Raw genomic sequence first — 21,604 nt, 5'->3', positions numbered from 1 at the left:
TGGGCCTCTGGGTTACATTCCCTATTAGAATAGTTTGAGGACTCCACTTTTTCCTCGAACAGAGGCCTGAACAATCCCCATCCATCATCACTCCTCCATCTGACTGAACGTGTCCTCTCACTGAACAATTTCTCCCTTAACTTGTCTCACTTCCTCCAAATCAAAGATGTGACTATGGGTACCATATGTGTGCCAGTTTTGCCTGTCTCTTTAAGGGTAAGTAGAACATTCCTTGTTCAAGTCGTACTCCAGCCCCCCACCCACAACTCTTTTATTGATACATTAGTAACTGTTTCGGTGTAACTTCCATGTTCCTGTCTAGTCCTGGAAACAAAAATGACATCGCGATCACCTTCAAGTGGTCCATCTCTAATCCTCCTCTGCCAGTTCAGCCAACTGTATCATGATGCCACCACCAAACACACCTGGGATACCCGGGTCCGCTCCTTCAGCACCTCACCCTCTTCCCACAGCACCTTCCTAGGCAATCGCAGACGGTGCAACATCTGCCTCTTTACTTCCTCTCTGCTTAACATCCAAGGTCCTGAACACATATTGCTTCCCTTGCACCTTCTTCAATTTGGTCTGTTGCATTCGCTGCTCTCAATACAGCCTACTCTAATTAGAGAGATTAATGCTGACTGGATGACCACTTTGCAGAACACGTTTGGTCTGTCCACAACAGGACGCAGACCTTCCTGTTGCTTGCCATCTTAACACCATCTTGCTCTCATGCACACTCCAGTGAAGCCCATCTGGAGGAACAGGATCTCATCTTCCGATGAGGCACGTAATAGCCTTCCGGACTTAACATTGAGTTCAACAACTTCAGTCTATGAATTCTCCTCCACCTTAATCCCTTTTTTTTTTACTTCTATCAATTTATTTTCATGCTTCCACCAATTTGTTTTTCCCTCACCACTGTCTCCCCTCTTCCCACCCCAAACCTCTAAGACCACCTGTTCCCTGTTTCAAGTTTAATTTGACACACTGCTTACCTTTGTTCTCCCATTAACACATTCTTATCTCTTAGCTTGCCGCTCTCAGCACCCTTCTAATAATAATAATTCTCAGTCATTATCACAGAATTTACAGTGCAGAAGGAGGCCATTCGGCCCATCGAGTCTACACCGGCTCTTGGAAAAAGCACCCTACGAAAGCCCGCACCTCCACCCTATCCCCATAACCCAGTAAGTCCACCCAACACTACGGGCAATTTTGGACATTGAGGGCAATTTTGCATGGCCAATCCACCTAACCTGCACATCTTTGGACTGTGGGAGGAAACCGGAGCACCCGGAGGAAACTCGGGCACACACAGGGAGAAAGTACAGACTCCGCACAGGCAGTGACCCAAGCCTTGAATCGAACCTGGGACCCTGGAGCTGTGAAGCAATTGTGCTAACCACTATGCTACCATGCTGCCCACATTATCCCCACCATTTACATTCCCTTTGTCTTTTTGCCCGCAACATCTTTATCAATCTCGCCCCAGTCTCCTCCTATCACTCGTGCTCCATCCAGCTCTACTGCTTCATCCCCGCCTTCTATTTTTCTCCCCCACCCCAACAGTATAAATCTCATCCTATTTCCAGTTCTCTCTAGCTCTTACAAAGAGTCATCCAGACTCAATGTTCGCTCTTTGTCTCTCCACAGATGCTGTCAGACCTGCTGAGATTGTTAGCATGTTTTTGTTTCCTATTCCAGCATCTGCAGTAATTTGCTTTTACCTCTGGATATCTGGTGACATTACTACTGTGCGCTATAAGAACATAAGAACTAGGAGCAGGAGTTGGCCATCTGGCCTCTCGAGCCTGCTCCGCCATTCAATGAGATCATGGCTGATCTTTTGTGGACTCAGCTCCACTTTCTGGCCCGAACACAATAACCCTTAATCCCTTTATTCTTTATCTTAAAAGCAATTAACGAAGGAGCCTTAACTGCTTCACTGGGCAAGGAATTCCGTCGATTCACAACTCTTTGGGTGAAGAAGTTCCTCCTAAACTCAGTCCTAAACCTACTTCCCCTTTTTTTTGAGGCTGTGCCCCCTAGTTCTGCTTTCACCCGCCAGTGGAAACAAGCTTCCCGCATCTATCCTTTCTATTCCCTTCATAATTTTATATGTTTCTATAAGATCCCCCTCATCCTTTTAAATTCCAACAAGTACAGTCCCAGTCTACTCAATCTCTCCTCTTAATCCAACCCCTTCGACTCTGGGATTAACCTAGTGAATCTCCTCTGCACACCCTCCAGTGCCAGTACGTCCTTTCTCAGGTAAGGAGACCAAAACTGAACACAATACTCCAGGTGTGGTCTCACTAACACCTTATACAATTGCTGCATAACCTCCCTAGTCTTAAACTCCATCCCTCTAGCAATGAAGGACAGAACTCCATTTGCCTTCTTAATCACCTGTTGCCCTGTCAACCAACTTTTTGCGACTCAGCACTAGCAGACCAAGGTCTCTGCACAGCAGCATGTTTTAATATTTTATCATTTAAATAATAATCCGTTTTGCTGTTGTTCCTACCAAAATGGATAACCTCACATTTGTCAACATTGTATTCCATCAGCCAGACCCTAGCCCATTCACTTAACCTATCCAAATCCCTCTGCAGACTTCCGGTATCCTCTGCACTTTTTGCTTTACCACTCATCTTAGTGTCGTCTGCAAACTTGGACACATTGCACTTGGTCCCCAACTCGTCATCTATGTAAATTGTGAACAATTGTGGGCCCAGCACTTATCCCTGAGGGACACCACTAGCTACTGATTGCCAACCAGAGAAACACCCATTAATCCCCGCTCTTTGCTTTCTTTTAATTAACCAATACACTATCCATGCTACAACTTTACCCTTAATGCCATGCATCTTTACCCTATGCAGCAACCTTTTGTGTGGCACCTTGTCAAAAGCTTTCTGGAAATCCAGATCTACCACATCCATTGGCTCCCCGTTATCTACCGCACTGGTAATGTCCTCAAAAACTTCCACTAAATTAGTTAGGTATGACCTGCCCTTTCTGAACCCATGCTGCATCTGCCCAATGGGACAATTTCCATCCATATGCCTCGCTATTTCTTCCTTGATAGATTCCAGTATCTTCCCTACTACCGAAGTTAAGCTAACTGGCCTATAATTACCCGCTTTCTGCCTACCTACTTTTTTTCTACCTCCTTTTTTAAACAGTGGTGTCACGTTTGCTCATTTCCAATCTGCCGGGACCACCCCAGAGTCTTGTGAATTTTGGTAAATTATCACTGGTGCATTTGCAATTTCCCTAGCCATCTCTTTTAGCACACTGGGATGCATTCCATCAGAGCCAGGAGACTTGTCTACCTTTATCCCCATTAGCTTGCCCATCACTACCTCCTCAGTGATAGCAATCATCTCAAGGTCCTCGCCTGTCATAGCCTTATTTCTATCAGTCACTGGCATGTTATTTGTGTCTTCCACTGTGAAGACCGACCCAAAAAACCTGTTCAGTTCCTCAGCCATTTCCTCATCTCCCATTATTAAATCTCCCTTTTCATCCTCTAAAGGACCAATATTTACCTTAGCCACTTTTTTTTGTTTTATATATTTGTAGAAACTTTTACTATCTGTTTTATATTCTGAGCAAGTTTACTCTCACAATCTATCTTACTCTTCTTTATAGCTTTTTTAGTAGCTTTCTGTTGCCCCCTAAAGATTTCCCAGTCCTCTAGTCTCCCACTAATCTTTGCCACTTTGTATGCTTTTTCCTTCAATTTGAGACTCTCCCTTATTTCCTTAGATATCCACGGTTGATTTTCCCTCTTTCTACCGTCCTTCCCTTTTGTTGGTATAAACCTTTGCTGAGCACTGTGAAAAATCGCTTGGAAGGTTCTCCACTGTTCCTCAACTGTTTCACCATAAAGTCTTTGCTCCCAGTCTACCTTAGCTAGCTCTTCTCTCATCCCATTGTAATCTCCTTTGTTTAAGCACAAAACACTAGTGTTTGATTTTACCTTCTCACCCTCCATCTGTATTTTAAATTCCACCATATTGTGATTGCTCCTTCCGCGAGGATCCCTAACTATGAGCGCATTAATCAATCCTGTCTCATTACACAGGACCAGATATAGGACCGCTTGTTCCTTTGTAGGTTCCATTACATACTGTTCTAGGAAACTATCGCAAAAAAATTCTATCAGCTCCTCCTCAAGGCTGCCTTGACCGACTTGATTAAACTAATCGACATGTAGATTAAAATCCCCCATGATAACTGCTGTCCCATTTCTACATGCATCAGTTATTTCTTTGTTTATTGCCTGCCCCACCATAATGTTACTATTTGATGGCCTATAGACTACTCCTATCAGTGACTTTTTCGCCTTACTATTCCTGATTTCCACCCAAATGGATTCAACCTTATCCTCCATAGCACCAATATCATCCCTTACTATTGCCCGGATGTCATCCTTAAATAACAGAGCTACACCACCTCCCTTACCATCCACTTTGTCCTTCCGAATAGTTTGATACCCTTGGAAATTTAACTCCCAGTCGTGACCATCCTTTAACCATGTTTCAGTAATGGCCACTAAATCATAGTCATCCACGATGATTTGCGCCATCAACTCGTTTACCTTATTCCGAATACTACAAGCATTCATGTAAAGTACACTTATGTTGGCTTTTATACCTCTGTTTTGACTCTTAACACTTTGATCAGTAACCTCTTAAAATATTTTTCCTCTTAACTTTTCTCTCAATTTTCCTTGTCGTTGAACCCATATCTTCAGGTAACAACCTTCCTGCGTTGCTTTTCATTTATGTTTTTACTTCCCGTTTTATTCCTGTTAGTATTACTGGGCCTATTCACTGAGCTCCCCTCAGTCACTGTACCTTGTACTGTCGCCCTTTTTGATTTTTGACTCTGGCTTCCCTGCCTTACACTTTCCCCCTTACTGCCTTTTGTTTCTGTCCCTGTTTTACTACCTTCCGACTTCCGGCATCGGTTCCCATCCCCCTGCCGCATTAGTTTAAACCCTCCCCAACAGCTCTAGCAAATAGCCCCCCTAGGACTGGAAAGTCGCCATAGTCCCCGAGGAACATAAGTTGCTGTCCCCTTTTGAGACAGAGTTGGCTGGTGCTGGTTTAACCTGAGGGTGGTCACACCTCAGGAATGGTGGTTCTCCCCCCGGCCCCCGATATGGCAGATGTTTGGCTAACACTTCAATAATTTACTCCGATATTGCAATTCTTACCCATGGAGTAATCTCAAATCAAAGCTAATGTGAACCATTGCTGATTCTTTTTTTTTCCCGTTAATCTTTCCTAAAGTAATGCCTCTTTCTCTTTTTTTAGAGATGGGTGTGATGCAGGAAATTGCCGAGGCTGTGGAGCAGATGGACTGGCTGTAAGTATGATTTGGAAGTTCTCTGAGACTTGAAGATTAAGTTGAAAATATTGAGTTAAAAATTGAATATATGTGCTTGGGTTTAGAAAAGAATTTGACTTTAATTGAAAGCTCTGAACTATTGCTTCAAGGATGGACTATTAAGAAAAGGAACAGTAATTAAACGGAGGCATTGGTCAATTAAAAAAATATTTGTCTAATTAATTGTGTCCGAACAGGTACTAAGTAACAACATTTTCATCAGTTCAACAATTCGATGGTGTATTTTTGCCATGCTCTTCTGGCTTGCTGCTTTCCAATTGCAATGTTCAGCATGATGTCGAAATGATTGATTGCTGTAAAGAATTTGCTCTTCCAAAGTTTACTTTCTTTTGTAATCAAACATCTATCTTCTACAATAATCTGTGAATCCGTTTTACCAATCAAACTTTACCAGTGATCGGAATCATGTGAAGGACTTTGAAAACGAGTTTCAACCAATTAGACCCACAATCTACTCTATAGCACACAATTTCTGATTTTATAACTGAACCAATGCCATTCTACCAAAAACTAATTTTTCCGCATAGTGTCCTTGCCTCCCCCGCCCCTTTCCACTATGTACTCTCAAAAGCGACAAAGTTCCAACTGCATTTTGTAAACATTGTGTCATCCGTCTTCTCATTTTCTTTCTCCCTCATATTGTAGCTGTACAGCTATTTCTCATTTTGCAAACTCAAAATTACTCATGATTTGCTGATGATGTACTATTCCAGTGAAACATTGCCCCCTTCAGACAAAATCAGGACAATTATTTTCAGGTTTCCACAAATATATATTTTGGATTTTAACAAGTTGTTCATACTCATTAATTGCTTCGTATATAGATTATAGTTAATTTTTATTCTAACGTGACAACTTTCATCAGTCTCCCAACAGATATCCAAGCTGAGTCCATCCCTTTGATTCTGGGTGGTGGTGATGTATTAATGGTGGGTAAATTCACATTGATGTCCATGCACTTAAAAGATTGCAATGTTCATTCTAAAATGGTACTAGTTGTACTTTAATAGTGTGGAATTCTGAAGAATAGAAAATGATACAGAATTCAATTCAGGCATTCATTTCCAACTTCTAATCCCTACAGGCAGCAGAAACTGGCAGTGGCAAGACAGGAGTGAGTACAGTATAATTTTTTTGGATTTAAAATCAAAATATTGATTGTATAGATATTCCTGGTAAAATGAACAATATTCTGCAAATCTGAATTGCAAATGTCACATTTTTATTACAAATGTTTGATTTTAGGCTTTCAGCATACCTGTTATACAGATTGTATACGAAACACTCAAGGACTATGAAGAAGGCAAGAAAGGAGGGAAAACATCTGTCAAGACTGGTGGTGCAGGTAATGATGCTTAGATAGGTTTGACTGGAGATGAAAATGTTCCATTTTGATTGTAATCGTATTTTACTCCAGAAAAAAAAGCTGCTCCAAACATTTTTTTCATGTATGCATAGCATTCTGATTTGCAAATATTTTTAAATCAGAAGTTGGCATAGCTCTGATATTTTCTTGGTGCATTAAAGAGTAATTGTTGCCTTCCTCTATATTTTAATATCTTAACATGCTGCATTTGAAATGCTTCTAACCCATTTCTTGCAAAATATACTTTGGTTACTGATATTTTGTATATTTCAACTATGAGAAGTCTTTAATTTGTTTTATGGAGGAATGTAATGTATGAGGAAGGGGAAAGGCATAAATTAATTCTGTAAATTAATCTGTGGAAGTATTGAATGTTTAAATAGATATAAGTGAAATCCATTGGTTATATCTTTTTGAAGTATGTCATCCTATTTAGGATTAATGCACACTGTCAGTATTTTGAAACTTTAGCAATTAAAAAAATCAAATTATTAATGCATGTGTTCTTTAAAATATTTTCTGCCCAGTGTTCAACAAGTGGCAGATGAACCCTTACGATAGAGGATCAGCCTTTGGTAAGTTAAGTCTATTTTTGGTCAATGTTGAACATTGCGAATGCATTCTTGTTTGCTGGTTGCTACATTGGTGCAATCGCAAAGCAAGTGAAGACGTGAAAGTTTAATGAAAATGTGTTTAAGTTGGGGCTGCTAAACCTGCAGTTCAAAGTACAATATCCTCCATAGGGTTAGTCTGATTAAAAATGCAATTGTTGTGATTAGCTTTATTGTTATTATTATTGGTTAATATAGTTTATGGAGAAAATTATCTAGTTACATTAATGACTTCTTAATAGAAGTAGCTCTGTGGCATATGAATATTTGAATATTGACTACCATTTACTTAACTTGCATGAATATATATGTCAGTCTTGCTTATATTCATTATCCTGTGGCCTCGTGGTGTTATTTCACAGCATTCAAAGGTAATGGGCTGGATTCTCCGCAGTCTGTGTTCTCTGTTGCGCCGGCAGCCCGGGGTTTTCCCAACGGCGTGGGGCTGCCCACAATGGGAAAAAACCCCATTGGCGGCTGTCAAGGTGGAGAATCCCCGGGGGGGGGGGACCACCAGAAAAACTGGTGAATCCCGCCCAATGTTTGAAGGTATTAGCCGAGCCCTTGGTCAAACTTAACAATGTTGTAATATTCACTTATATCTGCTCTCCATTTCTGCTTCCCTCCATCGACCCCCTTCTCCACCCATGCCAGAGATGGTGCCTTTTGCTGAGTCACTTGAGCAAGTGTATTTCAAGCCTTGCGTAGACTATTTGGGAGGGGGACTGGGGAATTATTTTTAAAGAAATTCAACCAAGCCCGAGTCTACCCTTATTTCACTTCCAGTAGTTATTTAAATAGTAATAAGGCACAAAAGTGTTGGTTCGTTTTTTGTTTTGTCCTAACCCAGAGAATTCAGCAAGTTGTTCCTGCCCTATTGCTCTCTTAGGTAGATTTACTTCAAAAACTAGGAACTGAATCAATGGCCCACTCCACTTTATATACTGTAGTTCAGTAACATTTGAATCTGTTTATCCATGGATAAATGCACTAGTGTGGTATATCTTGAATCATGGCTGGGAAGGGGGTGGTACACAATGTGTTCAACAGACCAAGCTCTATATAATACAGTAAAAAGGGCACTTCAGATAGACTTCAAATCTTTGTGCTTGTTCATTTGAGTTGCTTCGCACAAAGAGATAGTACAATGTGGAACTTGCTGCCCCATGCTTGGTGAATGGACATTTTCTGAAACTAATTGTGCTGTGTTGGGTAAGGATATCAAGGGAGATAGAAAAAAGACACAAATGGAATGAACAATGATGTGCAAAAATTAATCTGTCTTAGCTTCTTGTAAATGTGTAACTAATTTTGATATTTCCCTAGCTATTGGAGCTGATGGCTTTTGCTGTCAGAGCAGGGAAGTAAAAGAATGGCATGGATGCAGATCCACAAAGGGAGTGAACAAGGGTAAGTATTGAATGCCGGAGATCATTGAATCAACTTCTATTAATAAAAAGTGCTGAAGTGTTGTAACTTTTGGATGTTGAGTGTAGCCTTATCATTGGTTCCTTTAAAAAAAAAGTTTGCTTCCACTTAATTTTGTTCATGAGACTTCCAGGACAACCTTCAAAATCAAAGAGACGTTCAAACTAAAACATTTTAGAGGAAAAATCTGTTGTTGTTTCCCCTTTATTCTTCCAATAATTAATTGACCTTTTAACTGGTGCTGTACCTATTTCAATTCAAAGGATAGAATGCATAAGATATAGAGTTGAGCAAATTATATATATATATATATATATATTGACATTATCAAAAATTTAGAATTGCTGATAAGATTCCGGTGATTAAAAAGTGTAGTCTGGAATTGTATTCAAGGTAAATTCAGGTGTTGATCCCAAGTTTTAACATATACAGAAAACTGACCCAAATTAATGCCGTAACTTCCCCGGGTCAGGGTAACCCCACAGGTGCACTGAGAAATCCCTGTCGAAAGTTCACAGTTAACATTTGCACAACAATTGCTCGGAAGTGCAAACTTCCTCTGGAAAATTGCCAGCACTGGGAAACATCAGAAAATCCAATTTAAATTGCAAACGGATGATTCTGACTAAGTTACATTAGTAGTTACCCAGAAAAAATTATAACACCACTTCTAACCTCTGGGTAACTATTATGAAAAATGAAATGAAAATCGCTTATTGTCACGAGTAGGCTTCAATGAAGTTACTGTGAAAAGCCCCTAGTCGCCACATTCTGGCGCCTGTTCAGGGAGGTTGTTACGGAAATCAAACCGTGCTGCTGGCCTGCTTGGTCTGCTTTCAAAGCCAGCGATTTAGCCCTGTGCTAAACAGACCCAGAGGACTCCTCAACTCCCCTCAACAAGAACTCCCTAAACCAAGTGATTCCTCCACGGGACTTTTTTTTTTGTTTTCCGCACCCTCATGGCCAACTCACGCCCCCCCCCCTCCCCACACCATCTCCTCAAGTCCGACCTCTGATCCCCTCCTAGCTGCCTCCTACCTGCTTACTTTAGACACTTAGCTTCTCCCTGGCCTGTCAAGGACGGGTAAACTTCAGTCGACCTGGTTTATGGCAGCTGGTTCCGTTTTTTAAAAAGGCAGTGGGGTGGGAGGTTCACGGCCTTCTTCCCTTCAACTCCCTTCGATGCTAGGCTCCACGGACACACTGCACTGCCTGAATCTTGTCCAGTCTGAGCCGGAGTGTCAAGTGAGATGGACTGGATAAACGAGTTTTTTTTTTTTAAAAACTGGGAATGAGTGGCAAACTGGGAATGATTGCCACTCCGAGGAAGTTCAGGTCCAATATTAAACTTACGTAATATATGACTACTTAGCTAATTCTTAAATATTTTTGGCAGTGATCAGTATTGTGAAAGGCCGGCACCACGAGTCAAATCAGTCAACATCTCAAAATACATGTTGCCTGGCATGTGTATTTCTAACTTTTTATTTATATTTTCGATTTCTGGCATTCAGTTTTTTCTATTGCTCCTTGTAATCTTTTCCTCTGAAAGCTTTTGAGTTGTTTTTTGGTTCTTGTTTAATTTAAAACCTGTATATGGAAATTTAAACCTTGTATTATTTATATTTTCCATTCACTAGGTTTTTATTTTAAAATCGGTCTTGAAGGGTAGCTGGCAATAAAATATTTCTGGATGCTGAAGTTTATGAATTATTCTGTTCACATGTAGGCAAATATTACTATGAAGTACATTGCCATGACCAAGGCTTGTGCAGAATTGGTTGGTCGACCATGCAAGCTTCACTGGATTTGGGTAAGTTAATTAACCTAAATATCTTTCCTGACGCTTACATCAAGACTAAAGCTGTTGGTGCCTTTCCAGTTATTGCTGGATTCCTCAATAGTTAAACTCTGTGTTTAAAGTTTTACATGTTCAGTTTTAATCGAGTGTGAAATTCTTGGCACATCATAGCTACATATCAGCACTACCCTGCCCTGTTACATAAGCACAGTAAGAAGTCTTACAACACCAGGTTAAAGTCCAACAGGTTTGTTTCAAACACGAGCTTTCGGAGCACGGCTCCTTCTCACCTGAAGAAGGAGCCGTGCTCCGAAAGCTCGTGTTTGAAACAAACCTGTTGGACTTTAACCTGGTGTTGTAAGACTTCTTACTGTGCTCACCCCAGTCCAACGCCGGCATCTCCACATCACTGTTACATAAGGTCAACATAATAACGACTAATCTATTTGTTGAATCCATATTTTTATGCATTAGCTCCAAGGAAGTACAAATAAGAAGTACAATTCTTGCTTCCTTATTTGCAGACTGAGTTTATTCAGCATGTAACCAAGTAATCTGATCTCATTGTGTGCTACACATTGTGTGCACTCTGCGTTATGGAGAAAATGGTCGACCAAGCAGCCTGCTTGATTGACACCCATCCACGAACACCTCCCTCCTTCACTGTTGCATCGTGAACCATCCACCAACACCTCCCTCCTCCACTGTTGCATCGTGAACCATTCACCAACACCTCCCTCCTCCACTGTTGCATCATGACTACATGTATATTATGTGCACTGCAGCAACTTGCTTCTTTGCCAGCAGCTTCAAAATGTGTGACCTCTGCTGGCACAAAGGAGAAGGATTTCAGGCTCATGGGAACACCATCACGTGCAAGTTCCTCTCCAAATTATAGGTCATCCTGACTTAAAACCATATTGCCGATGCTTCTTCGCTCTGTCAAAATCCTGTAACTCCTCACCCAATGGATATATGCCTAGACTGCCTTGCCTGCAGTGGTTCAAGAAGGCAACTCACCATTATCATCTTGAGGGCAATTGTGATGGGCAATAAATGCTACCTTTGCTGGTGATGCTCACAGCTCATAAATCATGGGCGCGATTCTCCGCCCCCCCACGCCAGGTGGGAGAATAGCGGGAGGACCTCCCGACATTTTTCACGCCCTTCCGCTATTCTCCCCGACCCACGCCACGATTCGCCGCTCGCCGTTTTTTACGGCAAGTGGCGATTCTCCGAGGCCGAGCGGCCGGGCCTTCACGCCCGTTTCAATACAGCAGCCAACACACCTGCTCGCTGCCGTCATGAAACGGGCGGCAGGTGCCCGTTTGGGGCATCTGGGGGCCCGATTGGCACGGCTGTGCCAAGGGGGGCATAGGCCCGCGATCGGTGCCATGCGTCCGTAACGGACGCACTCTTTTCCCTCCGCCGCCCAGCAAGATCAAGCCGCCACGTCTTGCGGGGCGGCTGAGGGAAAGGACGGCAACTGCGCATGCACGGGTTGGCGTTGTCCAACCTGCGCATGCGCGGCCGACGTCATCGGTCGCATCAGCCGGCGTGACGCTTGACGTGCGGACTTGACGACGGTCGTCAAGTCCGTGACGCACGGGGCCGCGCTTCTAGCCCCGCCCGGGGGGGAGAATCGGCCCCAGAAGTGGGCGTGAAGTCTGCCGTGGGTCACGGCCTGTCCCACGGCAGCCTTTACGATTCTCCGCATTTGCGGAGAATCTCGCACCATATCTTTTTTTAATCCACTATTTCCACCATCCAGCACTCCTTCTCATAGTGCATATGTATTTGGTCGGGGTGGTTCCCAATTAGAGCACCAAACTATTCCTTCCTTTTAAATTGTATCTCCTTGCGACCAGGTAATTGAATGGCAATCTAATTGAGATATTAAATATTAATTACATTGCTAAGAAGAGATACAGAAACTCTCTTCTCTGGTGGGAGAATTCATAACCAGGCATCTATTTCGCTCTTGAGAAAATTCCTCAAACATCCTTAGTAATAATTTCGGCCGTTGAGTCAAAATATTAATATGTTATAGTCTGGCTTCCTTTTATATTCCGGAATTCATCACTCCTTCAGCAGCCATCTCTTCAGCTGGCTAGACCATAAGCTCTGGAACTCCTCTGAACTGTGCAGCTCCAGTGCTCACTCTTTCCCACACATAAGGCATTTCTTATGGCTACTGAATAAAATAAAGTTAGATTAGTTTGCAGGGAGAATATTAAACCAAAACCATGAGACAAATTGAAAGCCATAAGCACCCTGCTTAGAAAACAAAAATAGCAACCAGTGGCGATTTAAATATCTTTGTAGAATGTCTTTTCTTGCAAATGTTGACATTCTACAGAATAGTTAAATGAAAATCTTTTGCGATCTTTACAATGCTGTAGTGGACAAAACAAGTTGTATCTCCCTAATGAAGTTCAAACTTCTCTGGAAAACCAAACACTTCAGAGTTACTCCAAAAGCCTCTGGAGTCAATCAGCAGCAACAACAGTAACTTTGATTTATTTTGTTTTTTTAATGTAACAAAATAACGTGTAATTAATAACTGCGATATTGCCTACCTTGTTTAAATGCAGATTTTCTATCCGTTAAGGTATCTCGTATCTGCTAATGCTTTCACAACGTATAAGCAGTACCTCCAATACGATCAGTTATCAGGTGCTGAAGATTCCCTTCGTACGGTCTGGGCAAGACTAAACCCATCCTGTTCAATTTCCATCTGAAACAACATCCTCTTCTGGCAGCTCACTCACTCTCATACTGACACTCAGTAATCTTAGTTTGCTAGTGGGTCTGTCAGTTTCAAAACTTGTCTCTTTATCCACAGATCTTACATATTGTTCTTCTGATCGTTGCAATCTTATTCACGCATCCAGCCTTCATTTATCAAATGTGGCCCTTTTCTATTCTCAACTTCTACCATTTTACTTTTTTCACTCCAGTGTTTCAACCTCAAATTCTAGAATACTTTCTCTGAATATCATCTATTTTCCCTCTTTCACAAAATGTGCTCAAAACGCTATCGTAATTTTTGTTTTTTGTACAGCTATAATACTCCTCCCAAGGCTTATCATGTCCCTTTTTTTAAAGATGGGGACTACGTTGGTCTCCTTTCAGTCCATAGGAACTGTCCAGGTGCAGTGAGTTATTACAAATGCAAGTTATGGACATGTCCCATCCCACCTGATGGCCCTCTGGTAATACTATTTGGCCCAGCTGCTCTGTATTTTCATGTGCTTAATTCTATTGAAAAAACCTTTTTTATCTTCATTATTACTAGTTGTATTAAAATCATTAATCCCATTGGTCATGCACAACCTTCAAGTGGAGTCCAAGTGCTAATGTAATATTTTCACCCTACCAGTAAGTCTTTTGTGACCTGTGCTTAGTTATCGTTCAGTGATTTGGCAGTTCTTTGGATTGTCTACATAATTGAAATAGCTTTTTGCATAATTTCTACAATCCTGTATTCCATGATCCTTTTAGTTAATATAAACCATCAGTTATCACTTATTTTGATGAAATACTAAGCAATAACTTGGATAATAGGTTAGACCAATGGAATGCTATTGTCTAAGTCTTGCAGCATATATATTTATAGAAAGGCTGACATTATTTTTTGCTGCTGCATAAAAGTGAGTTTTCTTACCAGATTTCCCCTATTAATGAGAATCCTTTCTAGAAACAAGAAGAGCGAGGAATGACTTGTGGTAAGGTTATTAAATGGTTTGATAGGGTTGATGTGGAGGAGATGTTTCCACCTGTGAAGAAGACAAAAGGTCCATGATTACAAGATAGAAGATTCAACAGGGAATTCAGGAAAAACATCTTTACCCAGAATGGTTAGAACAGAGAACTTGTTGCCAGATGCAGTCGTTGAGGCAAATAGCATCAATATGTTTACAGGGAAACTAACCAGACAACTACATGGCGAAGGAATACAAGGGTATGCCAATAATGTTAATTGAAGATGGATGGGAAATGGTTCACATGAAGCTTAAACGCTATTACGGGCAAGTGGAGCCAAATGGCTTACTTGTTTGCTGTAAATACACTGTGATTCCGTGCATCTTTATTATGCAAATACCCTTGATTTAAAAGTTGCCCTCTGTTTTCTCTCCTGCGGCAATTATAAAAGGCACTGACAAATTTAGCTTGGTATTTGGTTGGCACTGGAAAGAAATCCCATTGCAAACAATTTGACAGCTATGGAGAGGTATGTATACTTTGGAAGGAAGTTGGAGATAATTCAGCACTGTTTTTTTTTTGCATATTGCAGCTATTTAGTCTGTTCACATTGTTTGCTAACTTATTTTTCTTTAGGAATTTACAATGCATGATACCATTGGGTGCTACATTGATCTTGATGCAGGATGTATAAAGTTTTCCAAAAATGGTAAGTTTTCTTCCATGTACTGCATTTAATACTTTTAATTTGAATGTGCTGGTTTACAAAAATGTTAACCTCTGGTTTAAACTTAGATTATATTTTATCCTGATCTTCCGTAGTCTAACTGTTCACAATTAGATGATTTGACATATCACAGCATCAGGAATTGCAGTTGTGGTTACTGGCCATCTTTTGCAAATGCAATTTTGGGGTGACGTGACTGCTAGTTTCTTTTCTTACTCCATCCCTACACCTCCCCCCACACACCACACACACACACTCTCGCTCTTTTATATCTGTAAGGATTTGTGAAGGAACAATTTACTGTAGCAACTTCTACATTGTGTAATGACTAAGATAAAGGTTAAAACCACAAGCCATTTGCATTTACACAGAATCATTGAGCCTGTCTGGTTATATTTTTACCTGTGGAATGACTATTCGTGATTCTAAAGAGTTGTTCTTTGTGTTTCTAGGAAAGACCTTGGGAAAGCCTTTGATATTCCTCCACATGCAAAGAACCAAGCCTTATTTGCCTCATGTGTTTTAAAGGTAATTTCCCTTCTCACTTGAGAAACATTATGGCTAGTAAATATTTCTGATAACTGAAAAGTTTTGTTGTTGGACCTAGAATGCTGAGCTCAAATTTAACTTTGGTGAAGAAGAATTCAAATTCCCTCCAAAAGATGGCTACGTGGCACTAGACAAGGCTGTTGATGGTCACGTTGTAAAGTCACACATACTGGTATGCATCCTGAGTCGCTTAACTCTTAATAATCATGTGATTCAGCAGACGGAAAAGGTACTGTTTCTGTAATCTACCAATTTATGTGTCTCTTTAATATCCACAAAACATATTTATATGGGCTGGAGACAAAACCTTGGGGAAGGGAGTTAAGGTTTTGAGGTTGTATTGTTTGGGTTAGTTCATACAAAACCAGTGAATTAAAATTACTCACCAAGCTACTTAGTATGGCAGCCAATTGAGTTCTGTTCAGGCCCACTCAAGAATATTGGAGCCCTGGGGACATTACAAAGGACATTACACACTATACTAGTTTGTAGATCCCAAGATAGGCTCTGTTAGTTGGGATTCAAATTTTGCTCTGAAGATTTGATTTGTTTTTATAATGGGGTTTTAGATTTAAATTATGTCCAGTTGGGTTGGTTATTTGAATTAATTAAGATAAATATAAAATGTGTATGCGAGCAATTAAATTAGCTGTGAGGCAGTACTTTCCTCAACCATGATCCTGGGCGGAGGGAGGAGGATTCTTCAAGTTACATCGTAAAAAGTATGGAGAAGTTGTAAGCAGCAAGAGTCTTGAGTTACCAAAGTCTCCTGGAAGTGGCCTTGGGTGGTTAAGAGAGGACTTTCCCAGTGTTGTAGAGAGTAGGAGGAAAGCAGTGGTGTGTTAAAGCTGCAGCCGCCTGGATCAAATTGACTCTTGACAGGTTCAGATAAGTATTCTTAAAGAATTAATCTTATTCTGTTCTTCCGTTTTATCTGTTTGAGATAAAATGATCACAATTTCTCATTTTCATTTTATTTTAAAATTGTTTTATTTGGTTTTTTAACATTTTATACATAAAACAAACAACACAACGTAGAAAGAACAACAAAAGAACCCCCTCCCCTGCACACCACTACAACCAATACATATTATAACTTTGGGAAAACAGACCACCCTTCGCCCCCCCCCAAAGCAGCTGACGATGAACAACTCTTTGAAGGAAGAATAAACAGACCCCATCTCTTATAGAATCCCTCATCACCTTCCTCAAGCTGAACGTAACCTTTCAATATACAGAAATTCCATCAGAATCCTCAGCCACTCTGAGGCACAGGGCAGAGAAGCGACCTCCATCCCAAAAGGACCTGCATGCGAGCAATCAGCGAGGATGAAGGTTTAAAACATCGTCCCCCTGTCTGCAGCTCCCGACAGGCCAGACACCCCCAAATATGGCCCCCAAGGATTGCAAAATGCAAGGTCGCCAACATAGTGCTTGAAGAAAGAACCCCAAAACTTCTCCAACATGGGACAGCCGAAAATATGTACATAGTTGGCTGGGCTCCTCGCACACCGCTCGCACGTGTCCTCCACCCCTTCAAACAGCCTGCTCATCCTTGACCTCGTCCGGTGTGCCCTGTGCACCACCTTTAATTGTACTAACCCTAGTCTCGCACATGACGTTGGGGTGTTGACCCTCCACTACACCTCACACCATGACCCCTCCACCAGCCACCCCCAGCTCAACCTCCCATTTGGCCGCCCTTAACACCCTCCCGTGACGCTGTGTCCTCCTCCAGAATCCTCCCATAAATCGCCGAGATGATCCCCCCCCCCCTCCTCCAACCTCCATCACCAATAACACCACTTCCAACGACCAGGAAGAGGTGTACCGGAAATGTCGGAAAACCTTCCTTGCTCGCAAATTCCAGCACCTGCATATTCATAGAATTTACATTGCAGAAGCAGGCCATTCAGCCCACCGAGTCTGCACCGGCACTTGGAAAGAGCACCCCACTTAAGCCCACACTTCCAGTCTATCCACCTAGCCTGCACATCTTTGGACTGTGGGAAGAAACCGGAGCACCCGGAGGAAACCCACGCACACACGGGCAGAACGTGCAGGCTCCGCACAGACAGTGACCAAGCCGGGAATCTAACCTGGGACCCTGGAGCTGTGAAGCCACTGGGCTACCGTGCTGCCTTATACCTAAAGACTTCCTTCCGTGCAATGCCGAACTTCTCCATCAACTACTCCAAGTTTGAGAACCAGCCTTTCTGAAATAAGTCCTTCATTTCCATTACCCCCCTAGGCCCTCCCAGCCCCGAAACCTAGCATCCAATCTCACCAGCGCAAACAAATGATTCTCTTGCATCGGCATTAACTTCGACCCCTCCCCTAACTTAAAATGCTGCCGAAATTGTCCCCATAACTTCCGTGTGGCCACCAGCACTGGACTACCTAGGAGCAAACGGAAGTTGCCAGCCCACGCAACCCCGACCCCTTCAAAGAACCTGCCTCCATCCTCACCCACATTGCCTCCGGCTCCCTACCCCAACCCCGCACCTTCTTGCCGTTCGCTGCCCAATAATAATACATGAGATTTGACAGAGCCAAACCCCTTGACTGTCACCCTCTCTGAAGCACCGGTATCTGAGTCATCGTTACCTTACCTGCCAAGATAAATTCCAAAATTGTTCCACACCCACAAAAACGCTTTCAGTAAGAAGACTGGTAAACACTGGAATAAGCTGTGGCAATATTCATCTATACCGAGTGTACCGAGTGTGCCAAAGTCCGGGGAGGCTGTCCCACCGCAACAGATGCACCTGGATGCTGCCCACCAGACTTATAAAATTCTATTTTCGGAGCCAGGCCCACCCGAGCCACCTGTACCCCAGATACCTGAAGTGAATAGTGTCCGCAACAAACGATAATCCCCCAAAGACCGCTCCCTTTCCTGGCGGGGAGACCAAAGAGCATTTATTTTTCTCCAAATTCTATTTGTATCCAGAAAAAACCCCAATTGCTTGAACAGCCCCATTATGTCTCTCACCGTGGGGAAATGAATTGGAAATGTACAACAAAAGGTCATCAGCATACAGTTATCCCAGCTCATCAGCACAATGGTCAAGGGCTTTAACACTAGCGCAAACAAAAGGGGGGACATGGGACACCCCTGTCTCACTCCCCTATGCAGTTGAAAATATCCTGAGTTCACCTCATTCATATGGAAACTGGCCTTTGGATACTTATCTAATAATTTGATCAACGCAACAAACTTGGGCCCAATTCCAAACTGTTCCAACACCGCAAACCAGTAATTCCACTCAACCCGATCAAAACCTTCTCCACAACCAGCGCTGGCACCACTTCCTGCTCACCTCCACATTTAGCAAGCACCGGACATTTGAGGACAACTGCCTACCCTTTACACACCCCGTCTGATCCTCCCCAACCACCTGAGGGAGGCACTCTTCCAGCCTAAGCGGCAACATTTTGGCAAATATCTTGGCATCCACATTTGGGGATAATGGCTGATTTGAGACCCACAATCCACTGGGTCCTTATCCTTTTATTTAACAAAGCGAAATAGATGCCTGCCCCATTGTCTCCGGAAGTGGCCGCCAGCTACCACATCCTCAAACATCTCCACCAACAGTGGTGCCAGACTGTCCAAAAACGTAGAACATTCCACCCGGAACCCATCTCACCCCGGAGCTTTACCTGTATGCATTTTCCCGATTGCCATTCAAACCTCCTCAATCCCACACTGGCTCTCCACCCCTTCCCTATCCTCCTGTTTCCACTGTAGGATGCTCCAGTCCCTCTAGAAACTCCCTCATTCCGCCTTGTGCCCCAGGGGCTCCGACCTATACAACCTCCTATAAACCTGCTCCAGCGCCATCACCAACCCCGTCACCCCGTCCCTTGAAGAATCTCCCAGGAGGCTGCCTGTCGGCTGAGCTATCCCGCCAGCAAGCACTGGCCTTCTCCCCGTACTTGTACAGCATACCCTTTGCCTTCCTCAACTGGTGCACCACTGTCCCTGTGAACAATAGTTCAAGCTGCGTCTGTATTTCATTTCTACTGGCCAAATGGACCTTCTATATTTCCCATCGACTTCCAAAATGTAATCTACCAGGCGCTGCTGCTCCTCTCTTGCTTCCCCACAAAAACACGAATCCGCAAGCAGACCGACATCCATCCTCCACACGGCCTCTGTGCTGGACTGCTCTTTAAGACCCCCCCCCCCCAAGAACAATGACCTCCCCATAATAAAGAAATCAATCCTCGAAAAAGCAGTATGCATGGTGAGAAAAATGAAAACTCTCTGCCCCCTGATTGTAAGAACTGCCACAGACCCCCTCCCCCCATCTCCTTCATGAACGCTGCAACACCTTCACTCCCCCTAAAGGGGTCAATGAGTGAACATGGATCGATCCATCTTTGGACTCAACACTGAGTTTAAGCCCCCACCCAAAATTAACTGATGATGTCCAGACCCGGGATGGCCACCAACATCCTCTTCAGAATCATCCAAATTCGGGGCATACACACTAACCAAAACCCCCAACCTCCCCTCCAAAGTGCCGGTTACTATAACCTATTGCCGCCCTGATCTGGCGCACCTTCTCCATCTGAAACCTAACTCTTACCAACCAGCAATGGTACCCCCACCACACCCAACCCTTCTAAGCAACCCAACATGTTAAACACCAAACAAAGGGAAAAGAAACTGTCCTCAAACCATCCACTGCCAACCATAACCTGAGGATCAAATTCCAAACTACGTTCAGTCCCAGTTCTTCAGCCCTCCGAACGCCCAGGCCTCCTCCGCCATTTCAAAGAAATGGTCCTTGGAGTAAAATGTAACCGTGCTCCCCGCCATCTTTCCTCCAGGAGAACTCCGCACCGGGCCCTCTGGCGGAGTAGCGCTTGTTCCTTTTCATGCTGTATTCTTTTGTTGGGTTTTCTGATACCCATGACTTTATTGAAGATAGTTCACATTAAAGTTACCCCCAAAACTGTGTGGAAAAGGCCAAAAATACAAGAAATGTGGCGGGAGCCACCCAATGTGCAACCTCCACCTACATGTCACCATCGGATGTCCGCAAAACTTGTTACAGTAAATTTATTTTTTATAAATTTAGAGTAAGAAAATATATTAAATGGTAAATTCTTATTCATGGTTTGAATACTTTGAATTTCCTTTTTTCCATAATTTGGAGTACCCAATTCTTTTATTTCCAATTAAGGGACAATTAGCATGGCCAATTCACCTTGCTTCACATCTTTGGGTTGTGTGGGTGAGATCCACGCAGACATGGGAGAATGTGCAAACTCTCACACGGCCAATGACCCAGGGCCGGGATCGAACCCGGGCCCTCGGCGCAGTGAGGCAGCAGTGCTAACCACTGCGCCACCGTGCCGCCCTAACAATTTGCATTTCCCTGGCAAACGCTGCACAACTTCTGGCGAGAAGCGCTGAGATTTTCCAGTCTCTGTTTTTGCTTCTGCTTTCCAGCATCAGTTTTCAAGAACTTTTTTTTTAAAAATTCACAAATCGAAATGCAGCACCCAATTTCTATAGCGCATTCAACATCGTAAAATGTGCAATGGTACTTCAAAGGAGCATTAGCAAATAAAATTTGACACCATGTCATTTGGACAGGAAATAATTAAAGAAAAAGCCACAATAGTCAAGTATTAAGGAGCATTTTAAAGGAGCAGAAAGTAGCAGAAAGCTTTAGGGAGGGAATTCAAAGCTGAGGATCAAGACAACAGAAGGCACAGCCACTAATAAAGAAGCATTTACTATTGGAGACATTGAGGAGTGCAGAGATTTAGTAGGGCAAGAGGAGGTTACGAGGGGTGGAGGTCAAGGCAATAGAGTGATCTGAAAACAAGAATAAGAGCTTCAAGTCGAGTGTTTCTGGACCTTCAATCACAGCCGGTCAGCGAACACAGTGATGGGTGAACAGGACTTGGTGTGAGTTAAGATAAGGGAGGTAAATGTTTGGAGAGCTCAATTTTATGCTATTGGTAAA

General features: G+C 42.8%; 1 protein-coding gene across 1 annotated transcript in view; it reads left to right on the top strand.

The window, feature by feature from the left end:
* ddx1 (DEAD (Asp-Glu-Ala-Asp) box helicase 1) overlaps nucleotides 1-21,604 on the top strand; it is a 63,274-nt gene that overhangs the window by 1,554 nt on the left and 40,116 nt on the right. Inside the window, 13 exon segments of the mRNA XM_038800241.1 lie at nucleotides 5,334-5,385; nucleotides 6,293-6,356; nucleotides 6,512-6,541; nucleotides 6,673-6,772; nucleotides 7,321-7,368; nucleotides 8,731-8,814; nucleotides 10,562-10,645; nucleotides 14,790-14,818; nucleotides 14,820-14,867; nucleotides 14,975-15,047; nucleotides 15,517-15,593; nucleotides 15,673-15,786; nucleotides 18,676-18,682. Coding sequence (XP_038656169.1) covers nucleotides 5,334-5,385; nucleotides 6,293-6,356; nucleotides 6,512-6,541; nucleotides 6,673-6,772; nucleotides 7,321-7,368; nucleotides 8,731-8,814; nucleotides 10,562-10,645; nucleotides 14,790-14,818; nucleotides 14,820-14,867; nucleotides 14,975-15,047; nucleotides 15,517-15,593; nucleotides 15,673-15,786; nucleotides 18,676-18,682 — 810 coding nt within the window.

The sequence above is a fragment of the Scyliorhinus canicula genome, chromosome 6 (genome assembly GCF_902713615.1).
Source record: "Scyliorhinus canicula chromosome 6, sScyCan1.1, whole genome shotgun sequence".
Taxonomy (NCBI): Eukaryota; Metazoa; Chordata; class Chondrichthyes; order Carcharhiniformes; family Scyliorhinidae; genus Scyliorhinus; species Scyliorhinus canicula.
This window is presented reverse-complemented; position numbering and strand designations above follow the sequence as displayed.